At 45.6% G+C, this 13,705-nt stretch overlaps 1 protein-coding gene across 1 annotated transcript; it reads right to left on the reverse strand.

The window, feature by feature from the left end:
* Nucleotides 1–976: 976 nt before the first annotated feature.
* LOC126992933 (uncharacterized) lies at nt 977–9,489 on the reverse strand. The gene is made up of 5 exons (XM_050851768.1): nt 9,351–9,489; nt 7,910–8,104; nt 2,590–2,709; nt 1,584–1,844; nt 977–1,097 (listed from the first exon to the last, which is right to left on the reverse strand). The coding sequence occupies exons 1-5, from the start codon at nt 9,356–9,358 to the stop codon at nt 977–979; spliced, it is 705 nt and encodes a 234-aa protein (XP_050707725.1). The 5' UTR covers nt 9,359–9,489.
* Nucleotides 9,490–13,705: the final 4,216 nt, after the last annotated feature.

Raw genomic sequence — 13,705 nt, forward strand, 5'->3', positions numbered from 1 at the left:
GAGAAGCAAAAGATGAAGAAGATGAAAGAGAAGAAGGAAGTGAAGAAGAGAAGGAAGGAAGAAGGGAAGTCTGTCTGTCAATAATAATAATAATAAAATATATGTTGAAATAAATCAGTTTGAATTCTGTTCATATAACACACACACACATGTACCCTTTCCTCCTCTTCCTTCTCTTCTTCTTTCTGCAATACATTAAAACATATTACTATCCAAATCTAGAAGAGGAGGAGGAAGAAGAGGGAGGCATGGAGGGAAGGAGAGAGAGAGAACAGAGTGGACCAAGGGAGACAGAGTGAGGGAGGAGAGAGAAGAGAAAGAGAAGTAAAGAGTGGTGGAGAGAAAGAGAAGGGAAAAGGTGGATAAAGAAGGGAGAGTGGGAGGGAGAGAAAGAGAGAGGGAGAAGGAGGAGAGGAGGGAGGGAAGGAAAGAGAAGCGATTCTAACATAAGGAGAGATTTGGAGGAGGAGGTATAAATCCTGGAGGGGAGAGGAGAGGAGGAGGAGGAATGGGTGAAGAATGTAACGAAGGAAGAGAGGAGGGGGAGGAATGGGTGAAGAATGTAATGAAGGAAGAGAGGAGAGGAGGGGGAGGAATGGGTGAAGAATGTAATGAAGGAAGAGAGGAGAGGAGGAGGAGGAATGGGTGAAGAATTTAATGAAGGAAGAGAGGAGAGGAGGAGGAGGAATGGGTGAAGAATGTAATGAAGGAAGAGAGGAGAGGAGGAGGAGGAATGGGTGAAGAATGTAATGAAGGAAGAGAGGAGAGGAGGAGGAGGAATGGGTGAAGAATGTAATGAAGGAAGAGAGAGAGGAGAGGGAAAAGGAGGAGGAAAGGAAGAGAGAGGGAGGAAGAATGAGAGAGAGGAGGAGAAGGAAGAAGAGATATTATGAAAAAAAACTAATATAGATCAAAATAATCCTTCTATTCCTTCTATTATCTCCTTCTACTAATCACCAAGGCTATTATACTGAAGCTAGATGTAGACAACCTCTCCCTGACTCTGCTCCAGGGAGGCAAGGAGCAGTGTGAGGGCAGTAAAGAAAGTAACCTTGCCCAGGGTCAGGCACCACAAGGACTCAAACCACAAGAAAAGACTGCAAAACATAGAGAGGATAATGTGTTTTGCTTCTTACTGTCTGACAACAACAATAACTATTGCCACTGAGAACTGAAGAAATGTTTTGAGAGATCTAACTAATACATGTCCAATATATAGTTCTGGAAATGAGGCAGCTTTCTATATTATGTACTGACAACACTACCTGCACAGAACACGCCAGCAGGACATGGGGGATAACTTTCACCAGTCCTGCCCCTTAACCCCTTGACTGTGGATTTCTTACAAGAAGACCTCACCAAGCTACAGCAATGGAACAAAAAATGTCTGCTACAATTCACTGAAGAAAAATGTAAAGTCCTGCACCTTGGGAGGGGATATCCAGCACACCAGTACCACATGGGAAACACTCCACTATCACCACAGAGGCAGAGAAAGACCTGGGACTGTATGTTACCAGGCTACCAGTGAAGGCCAAATCCGTGCCAATTGCAGTGGTCAGATTAAAGACCCCCACACTCACCTTGAAGCAGAGCGCCGGCCAGTAGCGGCTGTGGGTACGGATGACGTCATTGATGGTCTGCACGGCATTCTTGTTGGGCACCAGGTGGGGCTCAAGGGGGGGGCAGCCGATCCCCCAGCAAGGCCTTGGCACACAGCGTCATGCAGTAGCTGATAGTGGTGAGGTTGAAGCCGCCCTCCAGTGCCAGAACCATGCGGCCCTCGGCCAGGCCAGACAGAAGGGCCATCATATGTCCAACGTAATCGGGACTCACGCGGCAAACTGGGAGTGTGTGTGAGGCTGTTACTTTAGGTATGAGATGCATGAAGGGAGGAATAAGGGAGGAGGAAGAGAAAGGGAGTCCTTTAATATGGAATGCAATGGTTAGGCTGTGTTACTTTAAGTTTGAGATGCATGAAGGGAGGAATGGGGGTGAGGAAGAGTAAGGGAGTTCTTCACTATGGAATGCAATGGTTAGGCTGTGTTACTTTAGGTATGAGATGCATGAAGGGAGGAATAAGGGAGGAGGAAGAGGAAGGGAGTTCTTCACTATGGAATGCAATGGTTAGGCTGTGTTACTTTAGGTATGAGATGCATGAAGGGAGGAATAAGGGAGGAGGAAGAGGAAGGGAGTTCTTCACTAAGGAATGCAATGGTCTGAGATGACAATACACCAGGATACAATATAAGGAGACTTCAAAATGCTTCATTGCATACACATGGCAGCCCCTGAAGATGAGTTATTAAGGCAGATAAAAATAAATAGATAAATAAATTAAAAAAAGCAAAAAGAACAATACAGAAATTTTGGATAAGAAAGAACACTAAAGGAATAAAGAGATGAAAACAAGAAACCCAAACAGTGAAGGAGTGCACCAGGGAGTGCTGTTATGAAGCCAAAACTCACGACCATGAACTGAAAATATAATTATGAAGAGAGAACTGAACTGAACTGAACAGGTAGTGACAGATAAAGAGACAGAGGCAGCAGCAGGTAGTCATACAGATAGTGACACCATCCACCAACCTCCAAGTGGGTCCCCGCACCAACATCAAGGCTGGCAGTGACCAGGACCAGCTGTGGGTTGAACTGGTAGGCCACGGGCAGCACCACCTGAGTGAGAGCCTCTGCGTCACCCATGCCACTCTGAAACAACACAAGAAAAACACTGTGGCTTTAGTAAACACGACTTCTTCCTCCTGAACTGTGGCTGGGAGGAAGGACACTGGACGATGAAATACCAGAGCTGAGGACCATAACTGATTCTTGCATTGGAAGCTTGGATAGCAGGGTGAACCTTCATGTCCTGGACAGGGCTGTGTGGATCTAGACATTGATCAGTGGGAATCATAACAGGAAAAGAAGAAAGTGTCAGGTAATTGTGACTGAATGAAAATGCAATACTTCAGCACCAGTGTGGGGAGAAAAATACTCAGAGGACTTAGCACTCGAGGGTCAATTTTCTGATTTGTAGCTGGGAGGAAAGACACTGGATGGCAAAATAGCTGAATCAAGGGTTTAGCTGTTACATATCTCTCTCTCTCTCTCTCTCTCTCTCTCTCTCTCTCTCTCTCTCTCTCTCTCTCTCTCTCTCTCTCTCTCTCTCTCTCTCTCTCTCTCTCCTGCCAGCCTAGTTTCCTTTTTATCATTCCTTCTTTCCTTAAATTTCCTTGGACTCTTCCCTTCTTTCTCCATTTAATTATTCCTCTTTCTCCTCCTCCTTCTTACCATCTTTCCAGGCCTCCTTTTCCTTCCTTCCTTTCTTTCCAAGTGAGGGCTGGAGCACTATTTCAAGTTGGTTAGCATGTTTGAATAGGAATTTAGAACAATCAAGACACCTGAAACTGATCTCTCTTTTGGCCACTTAGGCAATTATGGATGAGTAAAATATTGTGCCAAAAATGTTCCTGGTCCATGTAATGTGTCTATGTATTTTTTGGGGGGGAGAAAGGACGGACTCTATCTACTTTACCTCCCTTTAATACAACCTTGGTGATGCTGTTGTTATGTCCATTTATTCTGTTTGTCTCACAGTAAGCAAACTGCATTGCATTTCTTTCCTCTCCACCTTCCTTCTCTCCCTTTTCCTGAATGGTTCCTGTCTCTTGAGGGAAACAACCTCTCTCGAAATAGCTGTTCATTTATTTGGGAAAAAAACAAACTCTGGGCACCTGGCTCATAGTTGTCATCATCTGATTAACCTTAAAAGATGCAGCATTGAAAGACTCCATCTAACATCTTCACTACCAGGTCAATGAACACAGTACAGATAAACTTATCAATTCATGAAAGGTAATGCAGCAAATGTCAGGAGATAACTGGGTGTACCTACCTATCACACTATCTATCAATCTATCTAGGCATAGTATTTGGACATGAAGAGCTCTCAGGTCAAAGGCAGGTCCGGTGAGGGTCAGAGAGTAGGACATGAAGGAAGCGACCAGTGAGCAGCATTCTCAAACTGCAACAATGGCTGTGTAAAAGTAATTCCAAAAAAGGGTCAAGGAAAACTTGGTCCCGTGGAGGTGCAGCACACTTGTTAACCCCTTGGCTGCAGATTTCCAGCCAGAAGACAGACCTCACCAAGCTACAGGAGTGGAACGAAAATGTCTGCTACAATTCAATGAAGAAAAATGTAAAGTCCTGCAGCCTGGGAGGGGATATCCAGCACACCAGTACCACATGGGAAACACTCCACTATCCACCACAGAGGCAGAGAAAGTCCTGGGAGTGTATGTTACCAGGCTACCAGTGAAGGGATATCCAGCACACCAATACCACATGGGAAACACTCCACTATCCACCACAGAGGCAGAGAAAGTCCTGGGAGTGTATTTTACCAGGCTACCAGTGAAGGGATATCCAGCACACTAATACCACATGGGAAACACTCCACTATCCACCACAGAGGCAGAAAAAGACCTGGGACTGTATGTTACCAGGCTACCAGTGAAGGGATATCCAGCACACTAATACCACATGGGAAACACTCCACTATCCACCACAGAGGCAGAGAAAGTCCTGGGAGTGTATTTAACCAGGCTACCAGTGAAGGGATATCCAGCACACTAATACCACATGGGAAACACTCCACTATCCACCACAGAGGCAGAGAAAGACCTGGGAGTGTATTTAACCAGGCTAACAGTGAAGGGCTATCCAGCACACTAATACCACATGGGAAACACTCCACTATCCACCACAGGCAGAGAAAGACATGGGAGTGTATTTAACCAGGCTAACAGTGAAAGCCAAATCCGTGCCAGTCGCAGCGGATGGGCTAATATGTGAAATGTTCAACAAATAAATAGGACACAGAGTCAAAGGAATGCAGTGATATGTAAAAAGACCCATTCCGCTTATGAAAATTAAGTAGATTGAACATTCTAACACAGGGAAAACAAGAAAAATTTGACCTCTCCCTCTCTATTGGAAAGATTCTATGAGCAAACCATTTTGTGACCATTACTCAACATCTGGAAGGGTAAAGTGTGACCAGGTGCAAAAAATATCAAACATGCACTAGAGAAAGGAAACTAGAACGTAGTCATCTACATGAAAGGTAGAAAAAGTCTCTGCCTCTACTACACACCTAGGTCGGAACTGTCAAACGCCTCCGCCCTTCACATCAACTATTTCCAGAGGGCAAAAAGGAGACCAGTCGGGTTCTGATGCATGTTTTTTTAGGTTCACAGTACAGAGGAAAGGTCAAACCACCGCCAGGGCTATAAACTACTCCTGGAAATGCCCACAGCTATCATGAACGCCTTGTCAAACAGGTGACCTTGGGTGCGGAAATGTTTAAGAATGTGACCCCTAGACTGGTAGAGGCTGACCAGGGGTAAAATAAATACAATGATCATGCACAAAAGGAAAGAAACAAAAACATTTTCATCATCTACTTCAAAGGTAAAATGACAAAGTGTCTGCATCTACTACACACCTACACTGGCCCTGTATTCTCAAACCTTTGGGCACCCAAGTACACATATTTAACAGGGTTTCCATAGGCGTTGTGGGCATTACTAGGGACAGTGTATTGTACCTGGTGGTGGTGCGGCCCTTCTTCTGTACCATGAATGTGAAAAAATCCGCATGAAAACCCAATTAACCCTTTGACTGAGGATTTCCTACCAGAAGACCTCACCAAGCTACAGGAGTGGAATAAAAGGTGGCTGCTACAATTCAATGAAGAAAAATGTAAAGTCCTGCACCTTGGGAGGGAATATCCAGCACATCAGCACCACATGGGAAACCAGGCTACCAGTGAAGGCCAAATCCGTGCCAATCGCAGTGGACGGGCTAGTCTTTTTCGGCCTTTGGAAATAGTTGACGTGGGGGGAGGTGGAAACGTTGAGAATACCGACACTGGTGGAAACTAAAAGCTGAGCTGGGCCCGGATCCAAAGAGAAGGCTGCTTACCGACATCAGTATCGTTACCGAACGTTTGCCCGGACGACATCGCTAAATTCAGATCCCAAGAGGAGACTCAACGATATCGCTCAGGCCTCGCTACTGCAGAAAGCCAACTGATTGGGTAAGCGCCACGATGATGTCATTAGACTCGACAGCCAATCACAGCAAGTCATTGAAAATTTTCAGCCAATCATACGGCTGCATTCCTCAGCTGTGGCGGCCAACGTTGTCAGATTGTCGTGCTCAGCCGCTTATATTTCCTGCTTCCTACCCCAAAACGGTCTTCAGGGCTGCAATAACGAAACTCATTTATAGTTATAGTTAAAAGAGTTAGATCCTGATGTTTTTTGGCAATAGTTAGGCAACTTAGGCGTTATAAACCGGTAAATACTGTTGTGCTGGAAGCTTCCCCCGGCGACCATAGGCCTCTAGAAGGCTCCCGGAGAAACGAGCAAGGGGGCGGGGAGCAAGGCGAGCCGTCCGCGCGGCCAGGCGCCAGGCGGGAAGTGTTGCCAACTCGCACATATTTTTGCTACATGTTCTTGTATGATCTAAAATATACTGTAACATTCTAGACTGTACTGTTCTGGATATATATAGGAGAAGAGGGCGAGAGAGAGGCAGTCCCAGTCATAGTAAGCTAGTGGTCAGTGAAGAGTCAGAGTGAAGTGTACTACTAAGGAAGAATATTAAACTACTGAAGCTGTGCAAATTGTTTACATATCTCCCTCCCACGGAGTCTTGTGACGGCGACACGGAACCCAAGTAACACGTCCGGCATAACAATACTATGCTCTGAGTACGATAACCCTCACCTTACACACGGCAGGAAAGTTCTTTTACCCAGAAAAAGGTTGAACCACTGAGGAAAATGCGGCGCCCGAGGTTCAGTGAGTCTGAGCTGCTGACAATGGTTGAGGAGGTCTGACAATGGTTGAGGAGGTGGATAAAAGAGAGGCAGTCATCATGGGGAAACATGACTACGGGGCATAACGGGAGAAGAAGCACCCTATAGCTGGCAGCAAGTCGTCCTCAGCCTTTTATGGTTGCCGATTTCCGACACAAAAACTCTCTCCTGGGCCCCGATAACTGGATTCATATATTGTTATAGTCATAATGATTGATTATTAGTGCTTCTGGGCAGTAGTTAAGGGTCAGAAACAGGTAAATACGATGCTCTGAGTACAACAATCTGGCAATGGTGCTTAGAGATGACAGATTTTTTTTGTGACAGTGACACTACCGGGGAGGGGGCGGGGCACGGGCCGGGGTGGAGGTAAGCATCAGCGAGGCAGCACTTGTGATGATATTTTACTCGTGTGCAGTGTATACAGATCATCATTTTATAATTAAATTTGCTCTGTGTACTCTAAAACCTATATCTAATGCTAAAAAATCATAAATAAGTTTATCATGATGAACTTCGCTACGTTTACGAAGGGTTCTCGTTAAGTTAACCACACTGTGACGTCATAGTTTAGCTTCTTGGATGCCATTAACGAATGTTTACATCGGTATCTCAGTTAGCGAGATCACTAACGCTTCTTGGATCTAGGCCCTAGTGTTCTAAAAAAAATCTAGCGTTGACACAGGCACACACAAAAAAGTCCTGCTCACCACCATCCTTTCCCCTGAAAAGAGGAGACAGAATGACCCACTTTGGCGAGACTCATGCATTTGGGAGTTAGTAAATTATATCTTCACGCATGCGGCAAAAAGTCAATTCCTGCTATACTTTTATTGGTGCAGAGAAGAGCAATGAAAAACAAAAATGTCCTCGAAACACTTTTTTGATTTATGTGGTTTCATTGATTTAGATATTTATTGACTGATTTTTTATTTATTTATTTGTGTATGTTTGTGTGTGTGTCTGTGTGTGTGTGTGTGTGTGTGTGTGTGTGTGTGTCGTCAGCAGAGATATGGCCCTCACCTTGTTCCAGGTAATGTTAATGTTGTAGCCTTGGCCAGGTCCCGTCCCCACGCGTCGTAGTTTGGGTCCTCAGAGGATGGGAAGAAGAGGCCGTGGTCGTGGCGGTGGAGGGACACGTACAGCACCCTCGGCTCGGCCACAAACACGTGCTGGATGCCGCTGCCGTGGTGCACATCCCAGACCACCACCAGCACCCTGCAGGCCACAGTGATGGGTGTTGAGAGTACAGTAGAATGCGCACACACACACACACACACACACACACACACACACACACACACACACACAGACGGGACCACACGAGCGTAAAGCCCAGGCCCTGTAAAACTACAACTAGGTAAATACAACTAGGTAAATACACACACACATTCACACCACACACCCACATGCACACACACACACACACACACAAACAAACAAACTAGTGGAGTCCCCCAAGGATCGGTGCTGGAATATGCAGCGTTAGTGTGGTCACCTAGATTGAAGAAAGAATTTATAAAGTTGGAAAGAATACAAAGAGCAGCAACCAAACCTCCGGAAACTCTGAGAGAACACACTTATGAAGAAAGACTGGAGAAATTGGGACTAACAACACTGGAGAGCAGAAGAGAGAGAGAGGACCTAATAGCATTATACAGGATACAAGAGGGATTGGATAAATTGGACAGGGAAGACTTAGTGGTACGTGACAGAAGTGTGACAAGGGAATAGTAAGAAATTGAAGAAGAGCGACTGTAGGAGAGACATCAGGAAATACAGTTTTCCATACAGAAGCATAACAACATGGAACGGACTTGACGAGGAGACTGTATGTGCAAAAAAGAATCATGAATTTAAAGCCAAACCGGATAATAAGCGTTATGGAGACGGGACAGCACGAGCCTAGTAAGGTTCTTTTCCTGTATTTCACAACTAGGTAAACACACACACACACACACACACACACACACACACACTCACACCCACACACACATATACACACACTCACACCAGCACACACACACACACACACACACACACACACACACACACACACACACACACACACACACACACAGGACAATAAAGAAAGGGAGAGAGAAGAAAATGATAAAAGGAGATGAGATATTTTTGATAAAGGAAGGAGAGATGGGATAAAGGAAAGAAGGAATATAAATAGATGATGCCAGATAGATAAAAGGAAGAAGACGATAAAGGAAGGAGATAGGAGAGGGAATGAAGAATCGAGAGATAGATAAGACCGAAGAGATTACAGATAGAAGAGGGAAGGAGAGATGGAAGAGAAGAAGGAATAAGAGAGACAGGTGATGCAAAACTGATTCAGGATAAAGGAAGGAGAGGAAGAGAAATAGGTGATGTGAAGGAAATATTTGACAAAGGAGTGATAATGATGAAAATAAAAGGCAGAGTTAATGTGGTGCCAGGGCCAAGCAGCGCCCACCTTGGCATCCCAGCCTGTTGGCGGCGACGGCCACGTTGTTGTAGAAGCAGAGGCCGTGGGGGCGGTCTGGCTTGGCGTGGTTGCCGGGGGACGGATGATGCCCACGCCGGCCCTGGCTCGGCCTGCAAACACCTCGTCCACGACCTTCAAGGAAAGAGATTGTATCATTCCTACATTGTTTTCCTCCTCTTTCATTACTATCAATTCCAAATGCATTCTTGAGGGTCGTATATTATGACTACAAAAAGAGTACATATAAGTGTGTGTATAAAAAGTATAGAATGCAGAATGAAAAAAGATTACAGGCTTTTACTATATTTTCTTTCCTTCTCCTTCTCCTCCTCCTCCTTATTCTCTTCTTCCTCCAATTTGAATACAGCATTATTTTCTATTACAGGCTTTTACTATATTTTTTCTCCTCCTTTTCCATCCTCCTCCTCCTCCTCCTTCTCCAATCTAAAAACCCAACCATGAGCAGAGACTAGAGGAGTGACTCAATGCCATTCCTTTTCATCTCCTGTCTCACACACCTCCTCCTCCTCCTCCTCCTTCCTCTACCATCGTGATCACAACATTACTCTCTCCTACATGCACTTATGGTACTTCTTTCTCCCCCCTCGTATCCGCAGCAGTGAGCCGGCCGAGAGCAGGGCACATGCGTAGGTGGCGGGGTGGAGGTAGACAGACTTGTAGTTCTCCTGAAGGGTCTGCAGCTCCTCCTCCCCCTGGGCCTGGAGGCTGAACATGAAGGCCATGTGTTCCTGGCTGTGTGTGAGCTCCACCTCCTCCCCCTGGACCTGGAGGCTGAACATGAAGGCCACGTGTTCCTTGCTGTGCACGAGCTCCACTTCCTCACGCTGGGCCACCGAGGCTGTGCAAGGATGGATAGAGGGAGTGAGAAAAGAGTTAGATTAAGATTAGACTCTTTCTTTATTAATGTCTCTTTGGCATCATCTGCATATCTCTCTATTTCTCATTTCCTCTCTCCCATCTCTCCTTCCTTTATCCAGAATCTGTTTTGCATCATCTCTCTCTCTCTTTCTTCCTCTTCCAACTCTCCTTCCTCAATTCTAATTCCAACAACGAGAACAACTTCTTTGCCTCAACTCAACCCAACTGATCCTACTGGCTGACACTGCATCATGTTTATAAAGCAGGTCCAAGGAATAGAGAGAGCTGCATGCCCTCTATGCTTTACTATAGGTGGCTATACAGGTGTTAGCCAGTGCAGGTGTGAAGGGAGACTCATACTAAGCAAGGCGAACAAGGATAAGTAAGCAACGGAACAGTGAACGACGGAACAGTGACATAAACATGAACACACACATAATAAACACACATCATACAGACAGTGCCTCCACCACCCACCTTCAGCCGCTTGCCTCGCCCCAGCACCCCGGCAAGCCCCAGCACCTCCCACACCCGCTGGATGCGCTCTTGATGTTCCCTGTGTGTGTGTGCGGGGGGGGGAAGAGGGTGAGTCAGCGTGTATCTGTATTGTGTTGTGTGTGAGGGAAACTTGTCTGGTAAAAAAAGGCTGCTCTGGCTGCCTCAAGGGGTTATGTGTGGTCAAAGTTATGGTGGTTAAGTGTTGGTCAAAATAGATAGATAAGTGAGGAAAGCTTTGTCTGGTAAAAGAGTACTAAAGCTGCCTGAGTGGGTGACATATGTCAACAAGGAATTGGGTGAAAGTAAATAAATGGTATGTGTGAGGGAAACTCTGAGTCTTCTTGAGGTAAAAGCTCTGGTAAAAAGATGCCATGTGCTGCCTCAGTGGGTTTGGTGTGGACAAGAAATCTGGTCCAAGTAGATACATATGTGAGGGAAACTTGGGTAAAAAATTGAGGTAAAAACTCTGGCAGGTACTAAGAGCTGCCTCGGGTACATCAGAGTACTTAGACTATCTTCATTATGTTTTGTCTATGAATGAAAAAACACCTTAGTGTGTAGTGCACTTACCCTTCTGTAAGGCTGCGGTGTTGCTCCATCTGCTCGTCACACACCAGACACAGCCTCGGAGACTCACTCAGCACCACGGCCTATGAAAACAAGACACAGAGCTCCTCATCTTGTTTGCTGTGACTAAGCTACCTATGAAAGGCGTACATCCCTCCCTCTTCCTTCTCCTCGATCCTCCTCCTCAGCCACTATTATTAGTCCATTACAGTACAAAGGCATTTCCTAATGTTCCCAACCTCTCTCGCATCTCCTTCACTCCCTCCCTTCCCGTAACTCTCCTTTCCCCTCCTTCCCTTCCCTTTCTTTGCCTCCTCTCTCTCTCCCTCTCGGCGCTGTTGGAGACTTTCACGGCGCTGTTCGAGACTTTCACGGCGCTGTTCGAGACTTTCACGGCGCTGTTCGAGACTTTCACGGCGCTGTTCGAGACTTTCACGGCGCTGTTCGAGACTTTCACGGCGCTGTTCGAGACTTTTCCGGCGCTGTTGGTGACTTTCACGGCGCTGTTGGAGACTTTCACGGCGCTGTTCGAGACTTTCACGGCGCTGTTCGAGACTTTCACGGCGCTGTTCGAGACTTTCACGGCTCTGTTCGTGACTTTCACGGCGCTGTTCGAGACTTTCACGGCGCTGTTCGAGACTTTCACGGCGCTGTTCGAGACTTTCACGGCGCTGTTCGAGACTTTCACGGCGCTGTTCGAGACTTTCACGGCGCTGTTCGAGACTTTCACGGCGCTGTTCGAGACTTTCACGGCGCTGTTCGAGACTTTCACGGCTCTGTTCGTGACTTTTACGGCGCTGTTCGAGACTTTTACGGTGCTGTTCGAGACTTTTACGGTGCTGTTCGAGACTTTTACGGCGCTGTTCGAGACTTTCACGGCGTTGTTCGAGACTTTCACGGCGCTGTTCGAGACTTTTACGGCGCTGTTCGAGACTTTCACGGCGCTGTTCGAGACTTTCACGGCCCTGTTCGAGACTTTCACGGCGCTGTTCGAGACTTTCACGGTGCTGTTCGAGACTTTCACGGCGCTGTTCGAGACTTTCACGGCCCTGTTCGAGACTTTCACGGCGCTGTTCGAGACTTTCACGGCGCTGTTCGAGACTTTCACGGCGCTGTTCGAGACTTTAGAGCAAAAAACGAGTCGCGCGTCACACCCCGTCCACTTAAATACAAATAGTTGTCATGCGGCCACCACTTCAGTAAATCGTAAAACAACCAACAACTCCGTTTCTCGAGTTATAACAAAAGACAATTTAAGGGTTCTTAGCTTTAACGCTCGAAGCTTAAGAAATAAGATCGATGGATTGCGCTGCCTAACTAAAACAGAAGACTTTGATGTAATTGCCGTAACTGAAACATTTATTGGCACCGCTAATAATGACTTAATTTCTGAATATAATATAGATAACTTTATATTTTTCAATAAAGACCGAGTTAATCGTGGAGGTGGAGGAGTGGCTCTTTACGTCAAAAGTAAAGTTGATAAAACAACAAAGGACAGTACTGTAGAACACTGGAGCGTGAGTACAAATACCGATCAATTAAAAATCAACATATCCGTCACTTATAGGCCTACGGGCCAATCACGCAAGGATGATGAAATAATGTATAGCGTTTTACAAAGAACACTCCGAAACAGTGAAGCATTAATTTTGGGCGATTTTAATCTACCGCATATAGACTGGCAGACACTCATGGGATCCGAGGGGGAATCGCACAGGATGTTAGACTTCGTTGAAAATAACTGCCTTAGCCAAATGGTTAGTGAACCATCGCGCGATAATAATATTATTGATCTTGTATTAGTAACCCAAGATAACTTAGTTGACAATGTTAGCGTTGGCGAACACCTCGGATCATGCGATCATAGACTGGTGCGTGTCGACGTAAGAGCTCAAACAAGGATTGCAGAGAATAAGGTATTGGTTTCCAATTTTAAAAGAGCGGATTTTGAAAGAATAAGACAGTTATTAACGAACTTTCAATTAGTATCCAACATCGACGCCGAAGAATCTTGGCAAGACTTTAAAGCTCGATTACTAACTGAACAAAATAAATCCGTGCAAACTTGTGAAAAGCGCCGAAAAGTTAAAAATCCTCCGTGGTTTAATAATTAAATTAAACTTGCTCTCCAAAAGAAGAACTTGTTATATAGGCAAAAGAAAACCGATAACTCTACCGAAAATAGTACACGGTACTACGAAGCAAGACGACAAGTCAAAAGTTTAATCAAACAAGCGAAACGGAGGTACGAAGTAAACATTGCGGTAAATTGCAAGTCAGATCCTAAAAGTTTTTTTAGATATTTAAACAACAAAAAAGAGATTCGAAGTGGGATTGGCCCATTAACTGATAATTCGGGCAATATCGTGACAGACAGCCAACGCATAGCGAACACG

The sequence above is a fragment of the Eriocheir sinensis genome, unplaced genomic scaffold (genome assembly GCF_024679095.1).
Source record: "Eriocheir sinensis breed Jianghai 21 unplaced genomic scaffold, ASM2467909v1 Scaffold525, whole genome shotgun sequence".
Classification (NCBI taxonomy): Eukaryota; Metazoa; Arthropoda; class Malacostraca; order Decapoda; family Varunidae; genus Eriocheir; species Eriocheir sinensis.